The 26869-nt window shown below is 43.9% G+C and overlaps 1 protein-coding gene across 2 annotated transcripts in view; it reads right to left on the bottom strand.

Moving 5' to 3' along the window:
- kif20a (kinesin family member 20A) overlaps positions 1–26869 on the bottom strand; it is a 54746-nt gene that overhangs the window by 20652 nt on the left and 7225 nt on the right. Inside the window, exons 1-9 of one of the 2 annotated variants that reach the window (XM_067996488.1) lie at positions 26665–26855; positions 23878–24168; positions 21017–21136; positions 13369–13507; positions 13081–13265; positions 11680–11797; positions 8626–8823; positions 7771–7882; positions 5075–5143 (exon numbers count right to left, since the gene is read on the bottom strand). In XM_067996488.1, the coding sequence (XP_067852589.1) occupies positions 5075–5143; positions 7771–7882; positions 8626–8823; positions 11680–11797; positions 13081–13265; positions 13369–13507; positions 21017–21136; positions 23878–24144 (1208 nt within the window). In that variant the 5' untranslated portion in view covers positions 24145–24168; positions 26665–26855. Of the gene's footprint in view, positions 1–5074; positions 5144–7770; positions 7883–8625; positions 8824–11679; positions 11798–13080; positions 13266–13368; positions 13508–21016; positions 21137–23877; positions 24169–26664; positions 26856–26869 lie in introns of those variants that run through there. The other variant, XM_067996487.1, reaches the window with a different exon arrangement.

The raw sequence follows: 26869 nt of genomic DNA, 5'->3' as shown, positions 1-26869 counted from the left end.
CAATTGTAAAGGAATGAGGGCGGAATTGGCTAAAGTGGACTAGGTAAACAGATTAGATGGTATGATGGTGGATGAAGCACTGAGGGTAGCAAGGGCACAGAATGTACTCTGGGTGGGAGACTTCAATGTCCATCACCAAGAGTGGCTCGGTAGCACCACTACTGACTGAGCTGGCCAAGTCCTGAAGGACACAGCTGCCAGACTGGGCCTGCGGCAGGTGGTGAGCGAACCAACACGAGGGAAAAACTTACTTGACCTCGTCGTCACCAATCTACCTGTCGCAAATGCATCTGTCCATGACAGTGCTGGTAGGAGTGACCACTGCACAGTCCTCGTGGAGACTAAGTCCCGTCTTCGCACTGAGGATACCATCCAATGTGTTGTGCGCACTACCACCGTGCTAAATGGGATAGATTCAGAACAGATCTAGCAGCTCAAAACTGGGCATCCATGAGGTGCTGTGGGCCAGCAGCAGCAGCAGCAGAATTGTATTCTAGCACAATCTGTAACCTCATGGCCCGGCATATTCCTCACTCTACCATTACCAACAAGACAGGGGATCAACCCTGGTTCAATGAGGAGTGTAGAAGAGCATGCCAGGAGCAGCACCAGGCGTACCTAAAAATGAGATGCCAACCTGGTGAAGCTACAACTCAGGACTACATGCATGCTAAACAGCGGAAGCAACATGCTATAGACAGCTAAGCGATTCCACAACCAACAGATCAGATCAAAGCTCTGCGGTCTTGCCACATCCAGTCGTGAATGGTGGTGGACAATTAAACAACTAATGGGAGGAGGAAGCTCTGCAAACATCCCCATTCTCAATGACGGCAGAGTCCAGCACGTGAGTGCAAAAGACAAGGCTGAAGCATTTGCAACCATCTTCAGCCAGAAGTGCCGAGTGGATGATCCATCTCGGCCTCCTCCCAATATCCCCACCATCACAGAAGCAAGTCTTCAGCCAATTTGATTCACCCCACGTGATATGAAGAAAAGGCCGAGTGCACTGGATACAGCAAAGGTTATGGGCCCCGACAACATCCCGGCTGTAGTGCTGCAGGCTTGTGCTCCAGAACTAGCTACGCCTCTAACCAAACTGTCCCAGTACACCTACAACACTGGCATCGACCTGACAATGTGGAAAATTGCCCAGGTATGCCCTGTCCACAAAAAGCAGGACAAATCCAATCCGGCCAATTACCACTCCATCAGTCTACTCTCAATTATCAGCAAAGTGATGGAAGGTATCATCGACAGTGCTATCAAGTGGCACTTACTCACCAATAACCTGATCACCGATGCTCAGTTTGGGTTCCTCCAGGACCACTCGGCTACAGACCTCATTACAGCCTTGGTTCAAACATGGACAAAAGGGCTGAATTCCAGAGATGAGGTGAGAGTGACTGCCCTTGACATTTGACCAAGTGTGGCACCAAGGAGCCCTAGTAAAATTGAAGTCAATGAGAATCGGGGGAAAACTCTCCAGTGGCTGGAGTCATATCTAGCACAAAGAAAGATGGTAGCGGTTGTTGGAGGCCAATCATCTCAGCCCCAGGACATTGCTGCAGGAGTTCCTCAGGGTGGTGTCCTTGGCCCAACCATCTTCAGCTGCTTCATCAATGACCTTCCCTCCATCATAAGGTCAGAAATGGGGACGTTCGCTGATGATTGCACAGTGTTCAGTTCCATTCGCGACTCCTCAAATAATGAAGCAGTCCGTGCCCGCATGCAGCAAGACCTGGACATGATCCAGGCTTGGGCTGATAAGTGGCAAGTAACATTCATGCCAGGCAATGACCATCTCCAACGAGAGAGAGTCTAACCACCTCCCCTTGACATTCAACGGCATTACCATCGCCGAATCCCCCACCATCAACATCAGAAACTTAACTGGACCAGGCATATAAATACTGTGGCTACAAGAGCAGGTCAGAGGCTAGGTATTCTGTGGCGAGTGACTCACCTCCTGACTCCCCAAAGCCTTTCCACCATCAACAAGGCACAAGTCAGGAGTGTGATGGAATACTCTCCACTTGCCTGGATGAGTGCAGCTCCAACAACACTCAAGAAGCTCGACGCCATCCATGACAAAGGAGCCCACTTGATTGGCACCCCATCCACCACCCTAAACATTCACTCCCATCACCGGCGCACAGTGGCTGCAGTGTGTACCATCCACAGGATGCGCTGCAGCAACTCGCCGAGGCTTCTTCGACAGCACCTCCCAAACCCGCGACCTCTACTACCTAGAAGGACAAGAGCAGTAGGCACATGGGAACAACACCTGCACGTTCCCCTCCAAGTCACACACCATCCCGACTTGGAAATATATCTCCGTTCCTTCATAGTCGCTGGGTCAAAATCCTGGAACTTCCTTCCTAACAGCACTGTGGGAGAACCTTCACCACACAGACTGCAGCGGTTCAAGGCGGCAGCTCACCACCACCTTCTCAAGGGCAATTGGGGATGGGCAATAAATGCTGGCCTCGCCAGCGACGCCCACATCCCTTGAACGAATAAAAAAAAAAATCAGTGGCAAACATTTAAAAAGATATTTTATGACTCGCAACAAAAATATTCGTTAGGAGGAAAGACTCCACAAAAAGGGTGAACCAACCATGGCTAACTAAGGAAGTAAATGATGGTATCAGGTTAAAAGAAAAAGCATACAACATGGCAAAGGTTACTGTTAAGCCTGAAGATTGGGTAAAGTTTAAAAACCAGCAAAGGATGACTGAAAGAATAATAAAGAGGGAGAAAATAAATTATGAGAGTAAACTAGCAAGAAATAGAAAAACTGACATCAAAAGCTTCTACAAGTATTTAAAAAGGAAGAGGGTAGCTCAAGTAAACATTGGTCCCTTAGAGGATGAGACTGGGGAAATGGCAGAGGAATTGAAGAGATATTTTCTATCTGTCTTCACAGTAGAAGACACTAATAATATACCAATAATAGTAGATAATCAAGGGGCAAAGGGGAGGGAGGAACTAAAAACAATAACTATCACTAGAGAAAAAGTACTTGGTAAACTAATGGGTCTAAAGACGGACAAGTCCCCTGGACCCGATGGCTTGCATCCGAGGGTCTTAAAGGAAGTGGCTACAAAGATAGTGGATGCATTGGTTATAATCTTCCAGAATTCACTAGATTCTGGAAAGGTCCCAGCGGATTGGAAAACCACAAACATAACACCCTTATTCAAGAAGAGAGTGAGACAGAAAGCAGGTAACTATAGACCAGTTAGCCTAACATCTGTCATTGGGAAAATGCTAGAATCCATTATTAAGGAAGTAGTAGCAGGACATTTGGAGACTCATAATAAAACCATATTGACTCTCCTTGATTGTATGAAGGAGAAATCATGTCTGACAAATTTATTAGAGTTCTTTGAGGAAGTAACAGGCAGGGTGGATAAAGGGGAACCAATGGATGCAGTATATTTGGATTTCCAAAAGGCATTCGATAAGGTGCCACATAAAAGATTACTGCACAAGATAAGAGCTCATGGTGTTGAGGGTAATATACTGGCATGGATAGAGGATTGGCTAACTAACAGAAAACAGTCATTTTCAAAATGGCAATCTGTAACTAGTGGGGTGCCGCAGGGCTCAGTGCTGGGGCCTCAACTATTTACAATATATATCAATGACTTGGATGAAGGATCAGAGTGCCTTGTGGCCAAATTTGCTGATGATACAAAGATAGGTGGAAAAGCAAGTTGCGATGAGAACACAAAGTGTCTGCAAAGGGATATTGACAGGTTAAGTGAATGGGCAAAAATTTGGCAGATGGAATATAATGAGGGAAAATGTGAAGTCATCCACTTTGGGAGGAAAAATAAAAAAAGCAAAATATTATTTGAATGGAGAAACACTACAAAATGCTGCAGTACAGAGGGATCTGTGTGTCCTCGTACATGAAACACAAAAAGTCAACATACAGGTGCAGCAGGTAATCCGGAAGGCAAACGGAATATTGGCCTTTATTTCTTGGGGGATGGAGTATAAAAGCAGGGAAGTCATGCTACAGCTGTACAGAGTGCTGGTGAAACCACGCCTGGAGTACTGCGTACAGTTCTGGTGCCCTTACTTAAGGAAGGATGTTCTTGCATTGGAGGCAGTTCAGAGACGGTTCACTCGGCTGATTCCGGGTACGGAAGGGTTGCCTTATGAGGATAGATTGGTCTATGCTCATTGGAGTTTAGAAGAATGAGAGGAAATTTTATTGAAACATACAAGATGCTGAGGGGACGCGATAGGGTAGATGCTGAGAGGATGTTACCCCTCATGGGAGAATCTAAAACTAGGGGCTATAATCTCAGAATAAGGGGTCGCCCATTTAAGACGGAAATGAGGAGGAATTTCTTCTCCGAGGGTGGTGAATCTTTGGAATTCTTTACTCCAAAAAGCTGTGGAGGCTGTGTCATTGAATACATTCAAGGCTGAGTTAGACAAATTTTTGATCAGCAAGGGAGTCAAAGGATATGGGGAAAAGGCAGGAAAGTGGAGTTGAGGTAAAAATCAGATCAGCCATGATCTCATTGAATGGCGGAGCTTGAGGGGCCGAATGGCCCACTCCTGCTCCTATCTCTTATGGTCTTATTTATCTTATTGCTGTTTGTGGGACCTTGCTGTGCACGAATTGGCTGCTGCATTTCCCTACAAAACAACAGGATGTAACTTTTTGAGGACGTAACTAGCAGGGCAAATAAAGGGGAACCAGTGGATGTAGTACATTTGGATTTTCAAAAGACATTCGATAAGGTGCCACACAAAAGGTTGTTACAAAAGATAAGGGCTCATGGGGTTGAGGGTAATACATTAGCGTGGATAGAGGACTGGTTAAAGGACAGAATGTACAACTTAAAAAAGGGGGACTGAATTACACTGTGTACCATGGCCCAATTATCCCCCACCCCCCCCAACATTGCTTCATATAAGACCATACTTGGTCTTGTGGTCTTATATGAAGCAATGTTGGAGGGTGGGGACACAAAATATTTATTGTACATCAAACATTTCAAAGGATAGTCAGAATAAAAGCAATATATTTACTTTGATCAATACTTACTCGCTTGTTTTAAGAATAGACTGCCAATCTTCAGACACATGTAGGATTCGAATGGAGAAGATACTGTGACTATAAACAAGAGGAAAAAAGACGTGAGCAGAAAAGGCAAAATACCAAATATTTCATTCCCTCGCCCAATAAAGGCATAGTGCATCAGAAGACAAAAAATGAGCATTACAGCCCAACTGCATTTTTAAGTAGCAATATTGCTTGATCTTACAAGATATGGTTACTTACACTCTCCACTTTCAAACTTTTACTTCATTTAAAACACAATTAGTCTTAAAAAGAAAAGATTAGGGCGCAGATTAAAAATCAGTTGAAGATCCGGACTGTGGAAAACGCTTAACATTTTTACAATTGAGATTAAGGGCTCGATTTTCGGACGTCGAGCGGGTGCGTTTGTGGCGGGGGGCTCCGAAAATTGGGGATTCGCGGGGTAGGTCCGGAGCCTGGCTCCATCCCGCCCACTTCTGGGTTCCCCAATGACGCGCTTAGATGCGCGCGCAGCTCCCGCATGCGGGACTCCCACCGGCAATTAAAGCCGCCGGGATCCCACTTAAAGCAATTAATTTGATACTTCAGGTAGTTAGGAGACCTGATTTGGAGGATATTTTAAGGAGGGGTGGGATTTTCATCCAAACTGAGCATGTTTCCCGTACTGGGGGAAACACTCAAAGTTGAAATGGACGTGTTGCAGCCACCAGCCTGTGGCAGCTGCAAAGGTCCATTTGACAGGTGTGTTGGGGGGGGGGGGGGGGGGGGGCGGAAGACCCTCACTCATTGCAGGAGGCCACTCTGTCACTTTGGACAAAGTTTGGCCTCCACCATCCTCCTAACATTAAATTCAACAACTTGCAACCTCAACCCCGGTGTGCAGACACACTTACCTACCTTGCGGACCCCCTCAAACGTACATCTTCCGGATGGGGGCCGCGGTAGCTGCAGTCATGACCTCCTCGGAGGACAAACAACATCACCAGCCTCGCCGGCCACACTGTCCACCTCCGACACGTGGAGCTCTACAACACAGTGCTGTGACACATCCACCTGCACAGCAGGAGGGAGGGCAACCGCTGAGAGAGATGCGTCACAGAAGGCACTACCCTCGCCACGGGGTCTACAGACCGAGGTTCAGCTTCCTGGACCTCTCTGAAGAGCAGTGCACACGGAGGCTCAGTCACTCGACATGTAGTCGTGGACATCTGCAGCCTCCTTTGTGCCGAGCTGCTCTCGGCTGGCCCGAGCACCAGCTTCTTACGTGTCGCTGTCAAAGTCACCACTGCCCTCAACAACTTCTCCTTTGGATCTTTCCAGGGTGCCACCAGGGACATCACCAGCGTCTCTCAGTCGTCTGCACAAAAGAGCCCTGCAAATACACCTGCACCCACTCTGCAGTGACACAATGGGTGGCATCAGGTGTGGGTCTTCATGGTGATCCTCAGGAAAGGGCATTATTGCACAAGCCAGTCAAGAATGGCCAAGACGTGGCAGTAGTGGTGACAATATAATATGTAATGTGAGTTGGTCAGAAATTAAATAAGTAAAAACCATGACAAACCCTCAAACACCCTTGTGCATCCCCTTCATGCTCACGACACGTTTGCCTTACGCTTCCTACTACACATGGGATGCATGCCCTGTGGCTGCAGCACAGGTAGTGGCAGGTTGGGTAAGGCTGACCGTGAAAGATATGCATCACAGGGTGAGTATGAGATAGAGCCATGAGATTGTATGAGGATTGGGTTGAGTGGTAGTGATGGGATGAGTACTGGCGAGGTGAGTAAGTGCAGGTAAGATGAGGATGAGGGTTCAGTGGGTGTGAGGAGTGATGTGATAGAGTAGTGTTGGCAGTACAGAAGGAGATGTGGGGTGGGGGGCAGTGACGTGGCATACGGAGTGTAGGGTAATGAGTAAGTGTACTCTCTTGGGCTGACCTATTTAGGTCATTGGAGCGCCTCCTGCACAGTATGCAGGTGCGTGATATGTTGGTGGTGCTGGTGACCTCCTCTGCCACCTCGAGCCAGGCCTTCGTGGTGGCAGAGGCAGGCCACTTCCTCCCGTCCGTCGGGGAGAAGATCTCTGTCCTCCTCCTCACCCCATCCAGTAGGACCTGGAGTGAGGCATCATTAAACCTGGGAGCAGCCTTCCCCCTGGGCTGCTCCATGCTGTAATTTTGGCTCCTTTCTGCAGCATCAGTCAGTGGAGGACTGCCCCTTTAAATAGGGCTCCTCCAGCTGACAGCCTATGATGCGGGGGCGCCGTCTGCCCGCTGCACAGCTTTCCAGCGCGAAACCCGGAAGCTAAGGTAAGTGGCTTCAATTTACTTGCGATCGCGTGGCGGAGCACCCCGGATTCACTGGCCGCGTTACCCACGCGCCCAGTCGACCCCCCCGCTGCCAACCTGCCTCCCTCCTAATATCGGGCCCTAAATCTCTGGAGTTGTAAGTTGCCAGTACAAATATCTAGCTCTGTGCACAATAAATCTGAAAGAGGCAGGATTTTGGGGGAAAAAAATCCAATACTTTCGAACAGTCAGACGTGTGAATGTTTTCATAATGGGAACATTGTACCTAATGATCTGGGGTATGTTCTTCCCCCAGCAGCCCCTGGACCCTACCACCATGACCGATACCAGCTGAACCCCGATGATGCCTTTAATGGAGCACCAGGCAAAATTCTGAATAAACAGTTACCTCCTGCTGGAGTTCTGGTTCACATGTGTGCTGGCCATGCTTTGGTTTTTACGGCCAATTTTGAGAATTTTCCAGGCTTCTTCTGCATCATTCACATTGATCCAGGTCAGATCTGAAATGAAACAAATAAATCCCACTGTTGAATTGGTCAAAGCACCCCTTTACAGAAGCTTTGATTCACTAACAGCCAGAATTATGTAATCAATGACAACACACAAAGGGGTCATGATGCTGGTTTTAATTTGTCAAAAACTTGGGTCCGGGTTCTTGAATCACTTTCAACCTCGGCCTTTTGTGTTTGCAGGGGAAATCCCAAACTTAAATTACCAGCACAAATTAAATCATATACTAGCATTAAAAAAATACATATCAAATACAACTGTAGGTCATAATCTGAATATATTGCAAGGGTTCATCTAGGGTTTATATCTCAGCCTAATTTTTGGAAACTCCTGAAATAAAAGTATCCCAAAAACAATGACCAACTTTACATTGGAAGACAAACACTGTAGCACACACAACCAGAACAGACTAGACAGTCAGGTGCAGAACACAGTTACAAAGACAGTGCAATGAAATTCTAGGAAACACTGTCCTGTTTCAGTAAGTTGGTCAAACCCAAAGCTAGTACCACAAGTATAGAGAATCAGGTGTTCAGCCCTAGGACATGTGAACTGGTCAGCACATAGCATCCACATAATCCCTCACCTCACTACATCCTCAGCTTTTATTTAAAAATAACAGCAGCGCAATCTCCATTTTCAGAATGTGAAACACAAACATACCAGGATCAAAACATTCTTTCAAAAATTTAAGCAAAAAAGTAAAAAGCCATTTGCAGATTAGGGCAAGTACCTTTTACATAGGTATTTCCATTCTTATCCTCACACAGTTTTGAGGTTTGTCGTTTGCGGTTTGCAGCAGGAGCAGTGTCCAGCAAGTCATAGGCAAGCTCGTTGTAAATCTCAAAGAAGGAGACCCAGATGGAGTACTGGATGCGCTCTTCCTGATGAAGAAGAACTGTATCATGATCAGCCCAGCGGGATGCAGACTCTGGGATAGCAAGGAAAGGAGAAAAGGAGGAAAGAAAGGTGGCAGAAACCAGTGAAATCTTTCAGCAATCAGTCATGGAAGTTTTGATAAAGCATAGTGGTGGTCTGCATGATATTTTTGGATAGCACTGTACGCAAGTAATTTCAAGTATGCAGACATTTTAAGCATTACCAAAATATGCTCCTGAGTTGCATCAATTTAACCAACTAGGAAGACTTGCAAAGGATCTGTACTGAAACAGGTCTAAAAAAAAAATATTCATTTAAAAGTGAAACAAATACTATGCTGTAACTGACCCAGGCACTGAATACACCAACTGGCCTGGTTTGATAACTGGGTAAGGCAATTTTTTTTTTCTGGGAAATGTTCCCCAGTGTCCTGGCCAACATTAATCCCTCTACCACTAAAAAACAATTAACCGATCATTCATCTCATTGCTGTTTGTGGCATCTTCCAGTATGCAAATTGGGTGCCACAAAACAGTGACTATAATTCAAAAAGTAATTAATTGATTGTGAAGCACTTTGGGTGACATGAAAGGCACTACATACATGCAAGTTCTTTCATTGAAAAAGGACACAGACCACTCTAAAGTAAAAATACCCAATTGGAGGAGGGCCAATTTCAGCAGAATGAGAAAAGATCTGGCCCGGGTAAATTGGAATCAAAGGTTGGCAGGCAAAACTGTAATTGAACAGTGGGCAGCCTTTAAAGAGGAGACGGTTTGGGTACAGTCCAGGTACATTTCCACAAGGGAGAAAGATAGGGCAACTAAAGACAGAGCTCCCTGGATAACAAGAGATAGAGAGTAAGATGAAGCAGAAAAAAGGGCATATGACAGATGTCAGGTTGATAACACAAGTGAGAACCAGGCAGAATATAGAAAGTTCAGAGGGGAAGTGAAAAAGGATGCAAGAGGGGCAAAGATAGAGTATTAGAATAGACTGGTGGCATATAAATAGTAAACGGGTAGTAAGGAGGAGTGGGGCCAATTAGGGACCAAATGGAGGTCTACTCATGGAGGCACGGGGATGGCCAAGGTACTGAATGAGTAGTTTGCATCCGTCTTTACCAAGGAAGAAGATGCAGCCAGAGTCTCAGTAAAGGAAGATATAGTTGAGATACTGGATGGGCTAAAAATTGATAAAGAAAAGGTACTAGAAAGGCTAGCTGTACTTAAATTAGATAAGTCACTCGGTCCGGATGGGATGCATCCTAGGTTGCTGAGGGAAGTACGGATGGCAATTGCGGAGGTACTGGCCATAATCTTCCAAACATCCTTAGATATGGGGGTGGTGCCAGAGAATTGCAAATGTTACACCCTTGTTCAAAAAAGGGTGCAAGGATAAACCCAGCAACTATAGGCCAGTCAGTTTAACCTCGGAGGTGGGAAAACTTTTAGAAATGATAATCCGGGACAGAATTTGGACGAGTGTGGATTGATTAGGGAAAGCCAGCACGGATTTGTTAAAAGGCAAATCGTGTTTAACTAACCTGATAGAGTTTTTTGATGAGGTAACAGAGAGGGTCGATGAGCGCAACGCAGTTGATGTGGTGTATATGGACCTTCGAAAGGCGTTTGATAAAGTACCGCATAGTAGGGTTGTCATCAAGAATGCGGCCCTTGGAATAAAGGGGGCAGTAACAACATGGATACAGAATTGGCTAAGGGACAGGAAACAGTAGTGGTGAATGGTTGTTTTTCAGACTAGAGGGAGGTGTACAGTGGTATTCCCCAGGGGTCAGTGCTGGGACTACTTGATATATATTAATGACTTGGACTTGGGTGCACAGGGCACAACTTCAAAATTTGCAGATGACACGAAACTTGGAAGAGTAGTGAACAATGAGGAGGATAGTAATAGACTTCAAGAGAATATAGACAGGCTGGTGGAATGGGCGGACACGTGCAGATGAAATCTAACGCAGAAAAATGCAAAGTGATACATTTCAGTAGGAAGAACGAGGAGAAGCAATATAAACTAGAGGGCACAATTCTTAAAGGACCATAGAGATCTGGGGGTATATGTGCACAAATCATTGAAGGTGGCAGGGCAGGTTGAGAAAGCTGTTAAAAAAGCATATAGAATCCTGGGCTTTATAAATAGAGGCATGGAGTACAAAAGGAAGTCATGATGAACCTTTATAGGCCACAACTGGAGTATTGTGTCCAGTTCTGGGCATCATACTTTAGGAAAGGTGTGAAAGCCTTAGAGTGGGTGCAGAAGAGATTTACTGGAATGATTCCAGGGATGAGGGACTTTAGTTATGTGGGTAGACTGGAGAAGCAGGGGTTGTTCTCCTTGGAACAGAGAAGGTTGCGAGGAGATTTAATAGAGGTATTCAAAATCCCAAAGAGTCTAGGCAGAGTAGATAGAGAGAAACTGTTCCCATTGGCAGAAGGGTCAAGAACCAGAGTGCATAGATTTAAAGTGATTGGCAAAAGAACCAAAGGTGATATGAGGAAAAACTTTTTTTTTTAAACACAGCAAGTGGTTAGGATCTGGAATGCACTGCCTGAGGGGGTGGTGGAGGCAGATTCAATCATGGCCTTCAAAAGGGAACTGGATAAGTACTCGAAAGGAAAAAATTTGCAGGGGAAAGGGCAGGGGAGTGGGACTAGCTGGGTTGCTCTTGTATAGAGCCGGCACAGATTCGATGGGCCAAATGGCCTCCTTCCGTGCTGTCACCTTTCTATGATTCTATGATTACTGCACTTTATAGGCAGACTGTTCTCATGATCACTGTACAAAGGCAAAAACAGGTGAAATTGCTCCAGAATTGAACACTGGTCACAGATTTCCATTTAAGTACAACATCCAAATCAGATACATTTCAAGTGAGTGACCACCTTACCTTCCAAATTACTCACAGAGGACATGCCCCCAATACCACTATCAGAATCACAGCTCAGACCTGCCCTCTGTCTAAACTCTGTGCTGATGTTCTTCTTCATTGGTGTTTGCAAATCCTCCTAATTAAAGTCAAAAATTAATGACTAAGATTAATACCACAAAATAAGGTGCTCAGCACCAATGTTTAAGCCATTTCCACCCTAGTACATTGAGGAGAAAAAAAGTGAGCAGAATTTTACCCAGTCCTATGAAGGCTTACACGGTACACTGAAACCAGATTGCAATATAATGCATGTACTGGTGGGAAACAAACAGAAAGTAAAGCTACAACACATTATTGATCTGTATTTAAGTACAGAATTTTTCCTTATGGGGATCCCCAGCTGTGGGAACAGGCAGTCCAAGTTGCTACCACTCTAGCCAGCTCCTAGAAGGTGCAAAAGAAAAGGGCTATCCTTCAGGGACTCCATTCAGCATTACCCATGCAACATTCAAAATTCTTTACATGGGGAAATCATAAGCACAAAGTTGCACACTATTCCACATACAGTCCGTCAGGGCCCTGATGTGGTGACGACTGAATAGTGTTCAATTTTCAGTATCTTTTAGCAAAAGCGACTTAACACATTTTACCAGAAGTCAATTCTCCTTTCCAAACTATTAAAAGGAGAAAAAAGACTTTCACTATCAAGCTTCATTGGTCAATAAATCAATGACTTGTTAATCACAATTATAAAGGTCTCAAAGTTTAACACATCTCCTTTCTCTTTTCTTTGAGCAGAATTCACCATTTTCATTACTCTCATACATTTCTCTGATTGAAGCAGAGATCATGTTAATATTTCAGAATAGATTAGATAGGTGCTTGAAGGGGGAAGAAAGGAACATGGGAATAGAGAGGGCCCATGAGATTGGGACTATTGCTCATATGGAGAATAGACACCATTACAGACTGGCTGGGCCGAACCATCTGCTTCATTCTTGTAATTTCTATATAATTCTATTTCAGAAGCTTCTCAAATACGAAGTTAAAAATCTGCTTGGATGCTGGTCAGTCCAAACGACTTTATAAAAAGCGCAAACACAAAAGAATAGATGAACATCTGAACACAAAGGAGTCTCTCGACCAGAGCACAGTAGTAATGGGAAACCATGTGGGTTACAAAAGAAGTGAATGCACATGAAACAAATCCAATGTTCATTATTGTCTCAGATGTTTTGATGGCAGCGTGGCAGTATGAAAGACAGGATGCAGTTTCTAGTCCAAGAAAGGTTTCTGTTCTCAACGAACAGGATTGATGCTAGTGAGTCTGCATATTGTGCTCAACATGGCATACCAACTGGCCCACCTACAAGGGCCACTATTGGCACCATACGTACATAGTAGAAATTCAGCACTGACCTCTCTGACAATGCCCAGTAACGAGAGTTTCTTCAGCTCCTCTTGTCTCACCATCTTGTTATCCAGCTTGATAACATCGTTACAGAGGTTAGGCTTCAGATCCATCCTGGGATAAAGCTTCCCCTGAATGCTGCTGAAAATCACTGATAGTGATCGAGGGAGAATGCCACTATCATGCCTGCTGCCTAAATAAAAACAGGAGCCAATAAATCATACCCCAGAGCACCCCTTCCACGTCAGAGTAATACAGCTACAATCACATTAAAGCAGACACTAAATGTATTTTACCTTGAATGGTATAGGTTTTTCCAGAGTTTGATACACCATAGGTATAAACCAAGCAATTCTGTCCCTCCAGGGCTTCTTTTACTAGGTTCTTCACAACAACATCAAAGAACAGCTTCTGGGTCGTCTCAGGGCCAAATATCTGAAGGAACAAACAAAATAGAGGTTATGAGGGTTTATACGTTAATCAGAACAACTCCAAGATTTTATTTTTAAATGATTTATGGCAATTTTTAATACCACATATTTTACATTGTTATTGCATGTCTGTGTAAATAATTAAATTCAGTGCTTGTATCTATAGAGTGCCTTATCAAGTCTCTGGAGTGGGGCTTGAACCCACAACCTTCTGACTCAAAGGTGAAAGTGCTATCACTGAGCCAAGGTTGACAGCCCCAATTTGCTTAATTTCTTCGTGGCAGTATGTACTAACTAATTAGAGGACTGCATTCCCCATAAAGGATTGGAATTTGAAGGGCAAAATTGATAATATTGAAATCTTACACATACAAGCATGAGTGTGCGCTTTCAAGGACTTTAAAAAGGAGATGGCAAAAGAAATCAGGCACTTTGACAGCAATCTTGGAATCGCTAATTATGAGAGTTTTACCAATGTACCAGCAAGGCAAATGTGATCATAGAAACATAGAATCATACAGCACAGGAGGTGGCTATTCGGCCCATCGTGCCTGTGCCAGCTCTTTGAAAGAGCTATCCAATCAGTCCCATTCCCCTGGTCCTTTCCCCATAGCCATGCAAAATTTTCCCCTTTAAGTATTTATCCAATTTTCCTTTGACAATTATTATTGAATCTGCTGCCAGCACCCTTTCAGGCATGGAATTCCAGATCATCATAACTCACTACATAAAAACATTCCTCCCCATCTTGTCTCTGATCCTTTTGCCAATTACTAAAAATTGTATCCTCTGGTTATAGACCTGCCACTGGAAACAGTTTCTCCTTATTTACTCTCTCAAAACCCTTCATGATTTTGAACACCTCTATTAAATCTCCCCTTAACCTACTGTGCTTTCAGGAGAACAACCCCAGCTTCTCTAGTCTCTAAGAAACTGAAGTCCCTCATCCCTGACACCATTCTAATAAATCCCCTCTGCACCCTCTCTAAGGCCTTGACATTCTTACTAAAAAATGTTGGGCCCAGAATTGGACACAATACTCCAGCTGGGGCCTAACCAGCGATTTATAAAAGATTGAGCATAACTTCCTTGCTTTTGTACTCTTATGCCTCGGTTTATAAAGCCAAGGACTCCGTATGCTTTTTTAAAAAAAAAACTTCTTAACTTATTCTGCCACCTTCAAAGATGTGTGTGTGTGTACACCAAAGTCTTTCTATTCCTGCACCCCCTTTAAAATTGTACCATTTAGTTTATATTGCCTCTCCTCATTCTTCCGACCAAAATGAATCACTTCACAATTCTCAATGTTAAATTGCATCTGCCACGTGTCTGCCCATTTCACCAGCCTGCATGTTCTCCTGAAGTCTGTTACTTACCCTCCTTGTTGTTTACTACATTTTTAAGTTTCGTGGCATCTGCAAACTTTGAAATTATGTCCTGTATACCCAAGTCCAGGTCATTAATATATATTAAAAAGAGCAGTGGTCCTAATACCGACCCTTGGGGGACACAGACACCACTGCATACTTCCCTCCAGACTGAAAAACAACTGTTCACTACTACTCTGCTTTGTCTCTTACCTAATTTCATATCCATGCTGCCACTGCCCCTTTAATCCCATGGGCTTCAGATTTACTAAAGTCTATCATGTGTTTTTTTTATTATTAGCTCATGGGATGTGGGCATCACTGGCGAGGCCGGCATTTATTGCCCATCCCTAATTGTCCTTGAGAAGTTGGTGGTGAGCCGCCTTCTTGAACCGCTGCAGTCAGTGCGGTGAAGGTTCCTCCACAGTCCTGTTAAGAAGGGAGTTCCAGGATTTTGACCCAGCAACGATGAAGGAACGGCGATATATTTCCAAGTCGGGATGGTGTGTGACTTGGAGGGGAACGCGGAGGTGGCGTTGTTCCCGTGTGCCTGCTGCTCTTGTCCTTCTAGGTGGTGAGGTCGCAGGTTAGGGAGGTGCTGTCGAAGAAGTCTTGGTGAGTTGCTGCAGTGCATCCTGTGGATGGTACACACTGCAGCCACTGTGCGCAGGTGGTGAAGGGAGTGAATGTTTAGGGTGGTGGATGGTGTGCCAATCAAGTGGGCTGCTTTGTCCTGGATGGTGTCGAGCTTCTTGAGTGTTGTTGGAGCTGCACTCATCCAGGCAAGTGGAGAGTATTCCATCACACTCCTGACTTGTGCCTTGTAGATGGTGGAAAGGCTTTGGGGAGTCAGGAGGTGAGTTACTCGCCTCAGAATACCCAGCCTCTGACCTGCTCTTGTAGCCACTGAATTTATACGGCTGGTCCAGTTAAGTTTCTGGTCAGTGGTGACCCCCAGGATGTTGATGGTGGGGGATTCGGCGATGGTAATGCCGTTGAATGTCAAGGGGAGGTGGTTAGACTCTCTCTTGTTGGAGATGGTCGTTGCCTGGCACTTGTCTGGCGCAAATGTTACTTGCCACTTATCAGCCCAAGCCTGGATGTTGTCCAGGTCTTGCTGCATGCGGGCTCGGACTGCTTCATTATTTGAGGGGTTGCGAATGGAACTGAACACTGCAATCATCAGCGAACATCCCCATTTCTGACCTTATGATGGAGGGAAGGTCATTGATGAAGCAGCTGAAGATGGTTGGGCCCAGGACACTGCCCTGAGGAACTCCTGCAGCAATGCCCTGGGGTGAGATGATTGGCCGCCAACAACCACTACCATCTTGCTTTGTGCTAGGTATGACTCCAGCCACTGGAGAGTTTTTCCCGATTCCCATTGACTTCAATTTTACTAGGGCTCCTTGGTGCCACACTCGGTCAAATGCTGCCTTGATGTCAAGAGCAGTCACTCTCACCTCACCTCTGGAATTCAGCTCTTTTGTCCATGTTTGGACCAAGGCTGTAATGAGGTCTGGAGCCGAGTGGTCCTGGCGGAACCCAAACTGAGCATCGGTGATCAGGTTATTGGTGAGTAAGTGCCACTTGATAGCACTGTCAACAACATCTTCCATCACTTTGCTGATGATTGAGAGTAGACTGATGGGCGGTAATTAGCCAGATTGGATTTGTCCTGCTTTTTGTGGACAGGACATACTTGGGCAATTTTCCACATTGTCGGGTAGATGCCAGTGTTGTAGCTGTACTAGAACAGCTCGGCTAGAGGCGCAGCTAGTTCTGGAGCACAAGTCTTCAGCACTACAGCCGGGATGTTGTCGGGGCCCATAGCCTTTGCTGCATCCAGTGCACTCAGCCGTTTCTTGATATCACGTGGGCTGAATCGAATTGGCTGAAGACTGGCTTCTGTGATGGTGGGGATATTGGGAGGAGGCTGAGATGGATCATCCACTCAGCACTTCTGGCTGAAGATGGTTGCAAACGCTTCAGCCTTGTCTTTTGCACTCACGCGCTGGATTCTGCCATCATTGAGGATGGGGATGTTTGCAGAGCCTCCTCCTCCCGTTAGTTGTTTAATTGTCCACCACCATTCACGACTGGATGTGGCAGGACTGCAGAGCTTTGATCTGATCCGTTGGTTGTGGAATTGCTTAGCTCTGTCTATAGCATGTTGCTTCTGCTGTTTAGCATGCATGTAGTCCTGAGTTGTAGCTTCACCAGTTTGGCACCTCATTTTTAGGTACATCTGGTGCTGCTCCTGGCATGCTCTTCCACACTCCTCATTGAACCAGGGTTGATCCCCTGGCTTGTTGGTAATGGTAGAGTAAGGAATATGCCAGGCCATGAGGTTATAGATTGTGCTGGAATACAATTCTGCTGCTGCTGATGGCCCACAGCACCTCATGGATGCCCAGTTTTGAGTTGCTAGATCTGTTCTGAATCTATCCCATTTAGCACAGTGGTAGTGCCACACAACAGGTTGGATGGTATCCTCAGTGCGAAGACCGGACTTCGTCTCCACAAGTATCCTACCAATACTGTCATGGATAGATGCATTTGAGACAGGTAGATTGGTGAGGATGAGGTCAAGTCAGTTTTTCCATAGTGTTGGTTCGCTCACCACCTGCCGCAGGCCCAGTCTGGCAGCTATGTCCTTCAGGACTCAGCCAGCTCGGTCAGTAGTGGTGCTACCGAGCCACTCTTGGTGATGGACATTGAAGTCCCCCACCCAGAGTACATTCTGTGCCCTTGCTACCCTCAGTGCTTCCTCCAGGTGGTGTTCAACATGGAGGAGGACTGATTCTTCAGCTGAGGGAGGGTGGTAGGTGGTAATCAGCAGGAGGTTTCCTTGCCCATGTTTGATCTGATGCCATGAGATTTCATGGGGTCCAGAGACAATGTTGAGGACTCCCAGGGCCACTCCCTCCTGATTGTATATCACTGTACCACCACCTCTGGTCTGTCTGTCTGTCTATCCTGCCGGTGGGACAGGACATACCCAGGGATGGTGATGGAAGAGTCTGGGACATTGGCTGAAAGGAATGATTCTGTGAGTATGGCTATGTCAGGCTGTTGCTTGACTGGTCTGTGGGACAGCTCTCCCAATTTTGGCACAATTCCCCAGATGTTAGTGAGGAGGACTTTGCAGGGTCGACTGGGCTTGGTTTGCCTTTGTCGTGTCCTGTGCCTAGTGGTCCGTCCGGTTTTATTCTTATTATGACTTTTTTTTTTAAAGCAAGATTTTACAACTGAGTGGCTTGCTAGGCCATTTCAGAGGGCAATTAAGAATCAACCACATTGCTGTGGGTCTGGAGTCACATATAGGCCAGACTGGGTAAGGACGGCAGGTTTCCTTCCCTAAAGGGCATTAGTGAACCATATGGGTTTTTACGACAATCTGGTAGTTTCATGGCCACCATTACTGATACTAGTATTTTAATTCCAGATTTTATTTAATTAATTGAATTTAATTAATTGAATTTTAATTCCCCAGCTGCCGTGGTGGGATTTGAACTCATGACTACAGATTATTAGTCCAGGCCTCTGGATTACTAGTCCTGTAACATAACCACTATGCTACCGTACCCTAAAGTGGTACTTTATCAAATGCCTTCTGCAAGTTCATATACACATGATACCAATTTAGAATAAGTGATGGAAGGACACTCCAAGGTACAATGGACCCATGAGCTTTGCACAATCTACAGGACAAAAGGACATGATTCAAGAAAACACATGCACGGTAAATATATAACTTTAAGCAAAGATAGGTAAAAACGTAGACGTGGAGGAAGTTATAAATGTTGACGGTGTGATAAATAAGTGTTTGATAGACAGGACTATTGAAAGGTATCGGAAGTAAACGGAGCCAAGCAGCTTACAACCTTTTGATCCAGCCCAATAGTTGGAGGTGGTCATTTTTGATCCTGTATAGTCCTATCTCCAGGGAAACTGGGGTGGGGAGGAAGGAACAGAGAAAGACATGGGTTATTCAAGTATATCCAATGATAGGTCATGGGTAACCAAGGTCTCCAGGTTGCTTGATTGCCTTCGGAAGTCAGAGAGCAATTTCCTCAGGGAGCTCCCCCACAGCTGGTACTGCAATGTAAAGTAGAATCCATATGCCAATTCCCAGATGGCATACTGTCACAGATTTGGGGTGAGGGGCAAGGAGGGGCTATGGACTTCCTCACAGGGAGGAAGGCAACCATAACCATAAGACCAAGATCACTGAAGCACAATGGACAATAATACAGCTAATGAAAATGGCTGTAGTCAGTAACTCCTCCGTGTCAATTTCCTCAACTATATAAATCAAAATTCTTCCTTTAAAATCCCAGTGAACCAAATTCCTCACAAATTAAACTCTTAAGCGGCTATTATATTGCAGTCTGGGTCTTAGGAAAATGAGTCCAGTGTACCACTCTCCTACATTTACTTCCCAATTGTGCTGCTAATCTGTGTCAACTGGCTGAAAAGTTGCCCCCAATGTAACACAGGCGTAATCTGGCCATGATATTTGGAACACTGCGCTAGTGCAAGTACTGTCATAACATCAGCAACATGTGAGATCATGGGATCAAAAACATGCAAGACATACTAAAGGAGCATTTGCACACTGACATCATGATGTTACTATAGAGAACACACCAGAGCAATGCATTTAATGGAGCCAGTTAATCAAGGAGCAATCAGGAAAACCCAATAAAAAGAACAGGTTTTCTAGGCCACAAGTCAAAGTCTAGTAAGTTTAGTTCAATCTTGCCAGCAACTGCTCAAGACCCATGCATTGGGAGCTGGTGGCCCAGGATCAATATAAAAGCAGCTTTTATCAAAATAGGAGCCACGTCACTACTCTAAATAGTTCTTCATTCCGATAAAGGTAATTGAAGCACTACGTACAGGAAAGATTGAGCAGGCTGGAGCTCTTTTCTCTAGAAAAGAGAAGACTGAGGGGGGTGACCTGACCGAGGTCTTCAAGATTATGAAAGGTAGACGTAGAGAAGACGTTTCCACTTATAGGGGAGACCAGAACTAGGGTCCATAAATAAGATAGTCACTAATAAATCCAATAAGGAATTCAGGAGAAACTTCTTTACCCAGAGAGTGGTTAGAATGTGGAAGTCGCTACCACAAGGAATAGTTGAGGCGACTAGCGTAGATGCATTTAAGGGGAAGCTAGATAAACACAAGGGAGAAAGAAATAGAAGATTATGCTGATAAGGTTCGATGAAGGAGGGAGAAGGCTCGTGTGGAGCATAAACATTGGCATGGACTTGTTGGGCAGAATGGTCCGTTTCTGTGGTGTACATTCTATGTAATTCTATATGTACTGATGTAGAATTTATCCAGTAGTACTTAGGCAGATTAGAAAAATACAACTCTTTAAAACCTGATGGTCACCTACAGGAGGCCAACAAATAATCAAAAGCCCCCCCTTATAGGTAATTAAAGAGCTTGTCAATTTCAGAAGGAAGCTCCAATTACAGCTATATTTTTATTAGTCAGCTGAGTGGGTGCTGAAGATCTGCTGGCACTCAAGGAATTGATGAGAAGCATGGAGTTGAAATATTTTAAAATCAAAAGTAATATATATGTGGTGCTGAGAGCTGGCAAATCTGATGTTGCTGTGTGATCTAATCTATCGATGGGAATCACTGAAAGGAAGCCCAGAGCACCTTTAGGATGCACTTCTGTAGTTGTTTTTTTTTGGGGGGTGGGGGTGGGGGGCGGTGTATTAGAGGAGCCTGCTTTCTGTTCTTTGAGAACTGGAAAGACAGATGGGAAGATACTACCAGATGCATTTTTGAGAGAGTTAATTTACTGACTAGTGAAGTCAGTCCCAGCACGCCGAGTGAATGATTCAAACCATAATCTGCAATTAGCAATTAATGTACTATGCACAGTACATTCACTTGTTCTGCTGAACTGCCATGTAACCCAATTACTTTCACCCCCCACTGTGTTTTCAGTTAAATGAGGTTTCCTGGTGTCAAAAACAGAAGACAGGAAAATACAAAGCAGGATATGAAAGTTAATCACAATTCAATTGTAACATGTACTGAAAGCATTCAACAAACTGGTTGGCTCACTTCCGATGACTTCGGCGCAGCTCATTAAAATATCTCATTTCTATTTCAAACCTGAGAGAAGGTGAATTTGTGCACAGCCTGGCCAATCCCCCGCTCAGTGCTCCTCATGGCAAACGAGTCCTTGGGAGCTTGCAGTACAAGTGTTTCAGAACTCTCAATGAGAACACAACCCTGTGGAGAATTCAGAAATATTCACAATTGAGCAACTGTTTCCAGAATTTAAAGCTATGAATATTAAAGATTCAATTAGATTGGGGGCTCTCATGATAATGTTTCATTATTTCAGCATAACAGACCTTCAGGGTAAATCTGAAAGAGCAGGGTAGAAAGAAGGACTGATTCAGTTCCAATTGGTTTCCCTTTGGATAACAATGCCTTGTTTATATGACTTGGTGCGATTGTTAGCATTGAACCTGCTGCCTCACATTTGATAAACTAGCCCAGTAACCCCAGAAATCATGATACTCAAAGAAAAGCTGCTGTATGCATACAGAGCCTCACCAATAGTACAATAGATGCCAAAAATAATTTTGTAGGTGAAGTAGACACAAAACCATACATAAAAAGGGAATAATTAGTTACAGGGAGGGAAGAAAAAAATCCCCAGAGGATGTGTGCCAAATTATAGCTAGTTGTGTACTGCAGACCCACTCAGACTGGTACCTGGCTAAAGATAGCACCAGACTCAATTTATATAGGATCCTCTTACTTGGTGGCAAACTCAGAGGGTAGTTATCAATGGGAGTTGATCTGCAGAGACCAGCTCAAGCGGAATCTCGCGGGGACCTGTTTTGGGACCATAAAGAATCTTAATGATTTTGATGAAGGCATTAAAATTGAACCATCTACAAGCTTACAGGTGACAAATATGCACAGGGGTTGGGATTTTAGACCATATAGGTTAGAAGCCAATTGAGATCAATTAGGGGAATGGGCCCATATGTGGCAGATGTCCATCAAGGTGGTTAGGTGCAATGTTATACATTTGGTTCTGGGAGACACAATGCAGGGACTCCTGCTAAAAATTGCAGAGCAGGACAGCAACCTAGGGCCAGAGCTATCACTTGAGGTCCACAATCAGTATGACAAATCCATTAGGAAGGCAAATAGGGTTGTACTGCTAGGACAATATAAATCTAAAAACATATACTTATGCTGTACAAGAACGCAGTACAGCCACACTTGGAATATTACATACAATTTTACAGCACAGCACAAAATCAGGCCATTTGGCCCTACAGGTCTATGCTGGTGTTTCTGCTCCACACGAGCCTCCTCCCACCTTACTGCATCTCATCCCATCAATATATCCTTTCTCCCTCATGTACTTATCCAGCTTCCCCTTAAAGGTAACTATGCTAATTGCCTCAACCACTCCATGTAGTAGGGATTTCCACATTCTCACCACTCTGAGTAAAATATGAATCCACTTTTGGTCCCCATGCATGGCAGGGGATAACCAAGGCCCTGGAGAAGGTACAACAGACGGCAACTAAAATGATAGAGTCTTAGGGCTCTTAATTATAAGGATTATGATCATGAAATTAGGGTTATTTTAATTAGAAAAATATAGGCTTGAAGTTTTTAAAATGATGACGGGATTAGATTCTGTTAGACATGAGAACACAATGGGGCAAGCATATGGAATATATGAAGAATATAAATACCAGTATTTCTTTTCAGACAAGAGGTAGCTGAGATATAGATATTAATGAATTGCTGTAGTATCCTGAAGCGTCATTATACTGCCTTCAGGGGTCGAAGAGGAATTTCACAGTATTTTTTCCCAAATTGACATCAGGTTTTATGCCTCCCTGGAGATTGCATGACTACGTGGGTAGGTACATGGTGTACATGGTTGCATCACATCTGGATGGGGCAGCTGAAGTGAGCTAAATGGACTTTCCCCTTCCTTCTTTTTAAATATTTGTATGATTCAATGCAGATTCACAAGAATGCTGCCTAGTATGAGGAAATACAAAAATGAAGACAGACTTGGGTATTTTTTCCTTAGCACATCACAGATTAGGGGGCAATATAATAAAAGCGTTTGAAATTACGAAAGGATGAAACAGGGTAGATGGAAGCAGATCACTTCCAGTAGTTGAGGGGTCAAGATTGAAGAGCCATAGATTATAAGATTAAATGTAAGAGATTTAGAACAGAGGGCAGGAGAAACTTCTTCGGAGAGTTATGGGGCTGTGGAATTCACCTGCAGGGTTAGTGATTGAGGCAGAAACTATGTCAACATTCACGATTAGATTGGATGTGTGGATGAAGGAAAAGGGGCCGAAGCGATAGGGGAACAGGGTGGGTAAAATTTGATTAGAACTATTTGCTCGCAGGAGGATAAACGCCAACATGGACTGGTTGGGCTGAATGGCCGCTTTCCATTTTGTAATTTCTGTGTTTCTATGATGCAAACTTGTGCACCAGCAGTTTAAATAATTTTTCTTAAATAAAAATGGAAGAAAATAGTTACAATGTTTCTAATTTGATAAATTATATAGGAAGGAACTTGCATTTATAGAACGCCTTTCACAACCCCAGGACGACAGAAAGCGCTTTACAGCCTACATTACAACAGTGACTACTTTTGAAGTGTAGTCACTGTTGTAATGTAGGAAACACGACAGCCAATTTGCACACAGCAAGCTCCCACAAACAATGTGAAAATGACCAGATAGTCAGTTTTAGTGATGCTGGTTAAGGGATAAATATTATTCAGGGCACAGGGAAGAACTCCACTGTGCTTCTTTGAAATAGTGCCATGGGATCTTTTACATCCACCTGAGAAGACAGATGGGGCCTCTGTTTAACGCCTCATCTGATGAAATGAAAACAATTTTCAGTGAATTGAATCAAAACAAAATGTTATACAATGAAAACAATTTCTGCAGTCTGCCACTGACCTGCGACTCTCCTTTCTCAAGCTCAGTCTCGGTGAAAGGTCTAACTCGGAGGTAAATCTTCACTCTCTCTTCTGGAGAAGTTTCCACAGGGGTCTGCCCTGGATCAGGGCATCTTGTCGTGTTGGTTCCTGGTGAGATGAGAGAGAGTTCTGGCAACAATTGCTTGTTCACAACAGCACCATTCACTGTATCAACAGCAGTTGATTCCCAAACGGGAGCCTCCTCATCATCGGAGAATACATTTGGAGAAATTATTCCTGCAGCCATTTCCTTTTCAGCCACTGCCCCGCACTGAAATATAAACCATATAATTATAATGCTGGCTTACAACATTTCACATCGTCTATTATTGAGCTAGAGAATACAGCAAATGCAATAGCGTCCCAAAATTTAACTTTCATCTTTGAAGGCCAAATTGTCAAGCGGTTTTGTACTGTCAACTCATGACCATTGGCCCCTAGAAAGGTAGGGAATAAAACAAAGTGACTGAGCAGTGCCTCAAAAGAAGCCAAGTCATAGAGAATGAAAAACAAAACCAAAAAAAAAGTACAGCAATATGTAAGAAAAAAGAATGGTCATGTAAAATTTGGAGAAATAGATGCTCATTTTCTGCAGTTAGCCACCTCATTTAGAGATAGATTATTTTGAATGAAATAAACTGGAGTTATTCACAAAAAGCATATATGTGCAGGTATTTCCCATTATTTTTACTTGAAACTTCTCTTCTGGATACAGATGGAGCAGGAGGAAAGAGAATGACAGACACCACATCTCTCCCCTCCTCCCCCCCTCCCCCATTCTTTCGTAAACCACCCACTTGATAAAGAAGGGATTCATATATAAAGTCAAACAAATCTAGCCTAGTTGTCTAATATCAAATAAGATAATAGTCTACGTTGAATTTTAAAAAACTTGTTTCGGCTTTAGAGCAAATTCCAATTGCCATTTCTCTTGCAATTTTAGCCCTCCAAAAATGTCCACATGCCAAATAAAAGCAGAACATAACCAATTGGCATGTAGAAAAATAAAATGACCCATCTCAATTCAAAATCAAGTGATGATCTATCAAATATTTATATTGCTGATTCTCAGTGCTGGTAGGTAATGAAGCATTTAGCCAACTATAGCTCAATTTCACATAGCAACTTTATGATAACGAAATACAGCTTTAGTCAGCAAAGTATTTCCATCCAGTCAATCTTATGGCTATTATACACAACATTCAGCCCAAGACATAGATGAACAAGTTTTCGTCCACACACAATCTAGAATTTACAGCATGAAAGGTGGCTTTTTGGCCCACTGTGCCCTTGCCAGAGCTGGCTCTTCAACTGAAGTTATCCACTTTATTCAGTGAAAACACCAAGGGGGTGAAATTGGTATTGGGCGGTTGTGCGAATCGGCATCCCGTTTTACACTCTGCCCGATTTTCTTTTCCATGGAGCATAAAATGGGCTGCCAATTCGCTATCGCTTGCTTTGCACTACCGTCCAAGGCCAATTTCACTCCCAAATTTTTCAAGCCTCTCTTCAAACTTTATTATTCATCCTAATTAAGTCAGCATTTGATTGAGAACCTAGTATAGAAACAAATATTGCTGCGTAATTTCTATGCATCATGCTTTGTGCATTTGAATGAAATCTTCACTTCACTTCCCAGTGCACTGTCAAAATCTTCAATTGGGACATCATTCAAACTTGACGACATGCCTTGTTTAAATTGGGAAGCCACAGCTTCTGCTCCGGTTTGCTATCTGGCAACCTCTGCTGGAAAATGTTCTTCTATGGACATTATCTAGAGACTAGATAATGTAAGCCATGACAAGCTGTTTCACTTTCTCCAGAAAAGTAGAACCAGAGGACTCAGGTAGAAAGGGGAGGGGGTTGGGGTGGGAATTCAAAACTAATCCATGGAAACAGTATTGAGTGATGGAAACAGATTGTATTGATTCATTCAAATGCAAATTAGCTTGATTGTGTTAAGGAAATAATATTTTGTGATACAGTATACAAGTAATTTGAGATATGACGTGGTAAGTACAGCATGTTTTGGAGAAACAGGTGACTTTTAACCTATGGTTCCCAAAACTTTCCACCACTGTGGTTTTCCTCACTCATGTCTGGGTCGGTTGTAGACTAATTGATAGAGATTGATTGCAATGAATAACCAATTAACTCCATTATTATATCATGTGACTACCAGGATGGTAGAAGCCAAACTAAATGGACCGTGGTCTTTTATCGTCTAGCAATTCCTACGTAAACACAGGATGGTGCCCTCCATCATTCACTGTCTGGGCTCACATGAAAAATAGTCAGTCAGTGAGTTACCAGAGGATTGTTAGCATCTGTGGAATTGTAACCCCAAAGATCAGCACCTACAGGAAAGCAGAGAAAACTCTGGGGAGGGGAGGGGAGGGGAGGGAGAAAGAGAATGCAGACTGCTATGCACCTTTAACACAGAACACCTCAGAATTCAGACAATACCAAAGAAGTGCAAGCGAAGCACATCATCTAAACCCCCTCAATGTCACACTCTGCTCTACTCATAATTCCAGACACACAGTAGTGAACTCAATTTAAACAATGTCAATGATTACAAAAAGTGCTGAAGTTACACTGAAGACCAAGAGGCTACTGTGATCATTAGCAGAATAATCACATGATTCGCAGAAGTGTATGAAGAAATTTTGCAGTTCTCAGCCAGAAATATAAAAAGGAAACAATGGTGCTGAAGTTAGCTGTTATGAACTGAATTTACATTCTTAAGCTCATCTAGCTGACTCACCGAATTCAAGTGGGCTGTACCAGGCTTCCCATTCGCCTGTGATTCAGCTAGCAATTAAATTCAAAATTCTGACCCAAGCAAGAATGCTCCCAGTTACTCCAAGCACTAAACATAGTGACTTCACATCCAACAGTCTTTGGAGTAAAACCAGATGTTGGTCGGTTTCTGTTTAGATTAATCATCCCACAACTCAAGGGGAAAACAA

The sequence above is a fragment of the Heptranchias perlo genome, chromosome 14 (assembly GCF_035084215.1).
Source record: "Heptranchias perlo isolate sHepPer1 chromosome 14, sHepPer1.hap1, whole genome shotgun sequence".
NCBI classification, from domain to species: domain Eukaryota; kingdom Metazoa; phylum Chordata; class Chondrichthyes; order Hexanchiformes; family Hexanchidae; genus Heptranchias; species Heptranchias perlo.
Note: the sequence above shows the minus strand (reverse complement) of the source record. Positions and strands in the feature narration are given on the sequence as shown.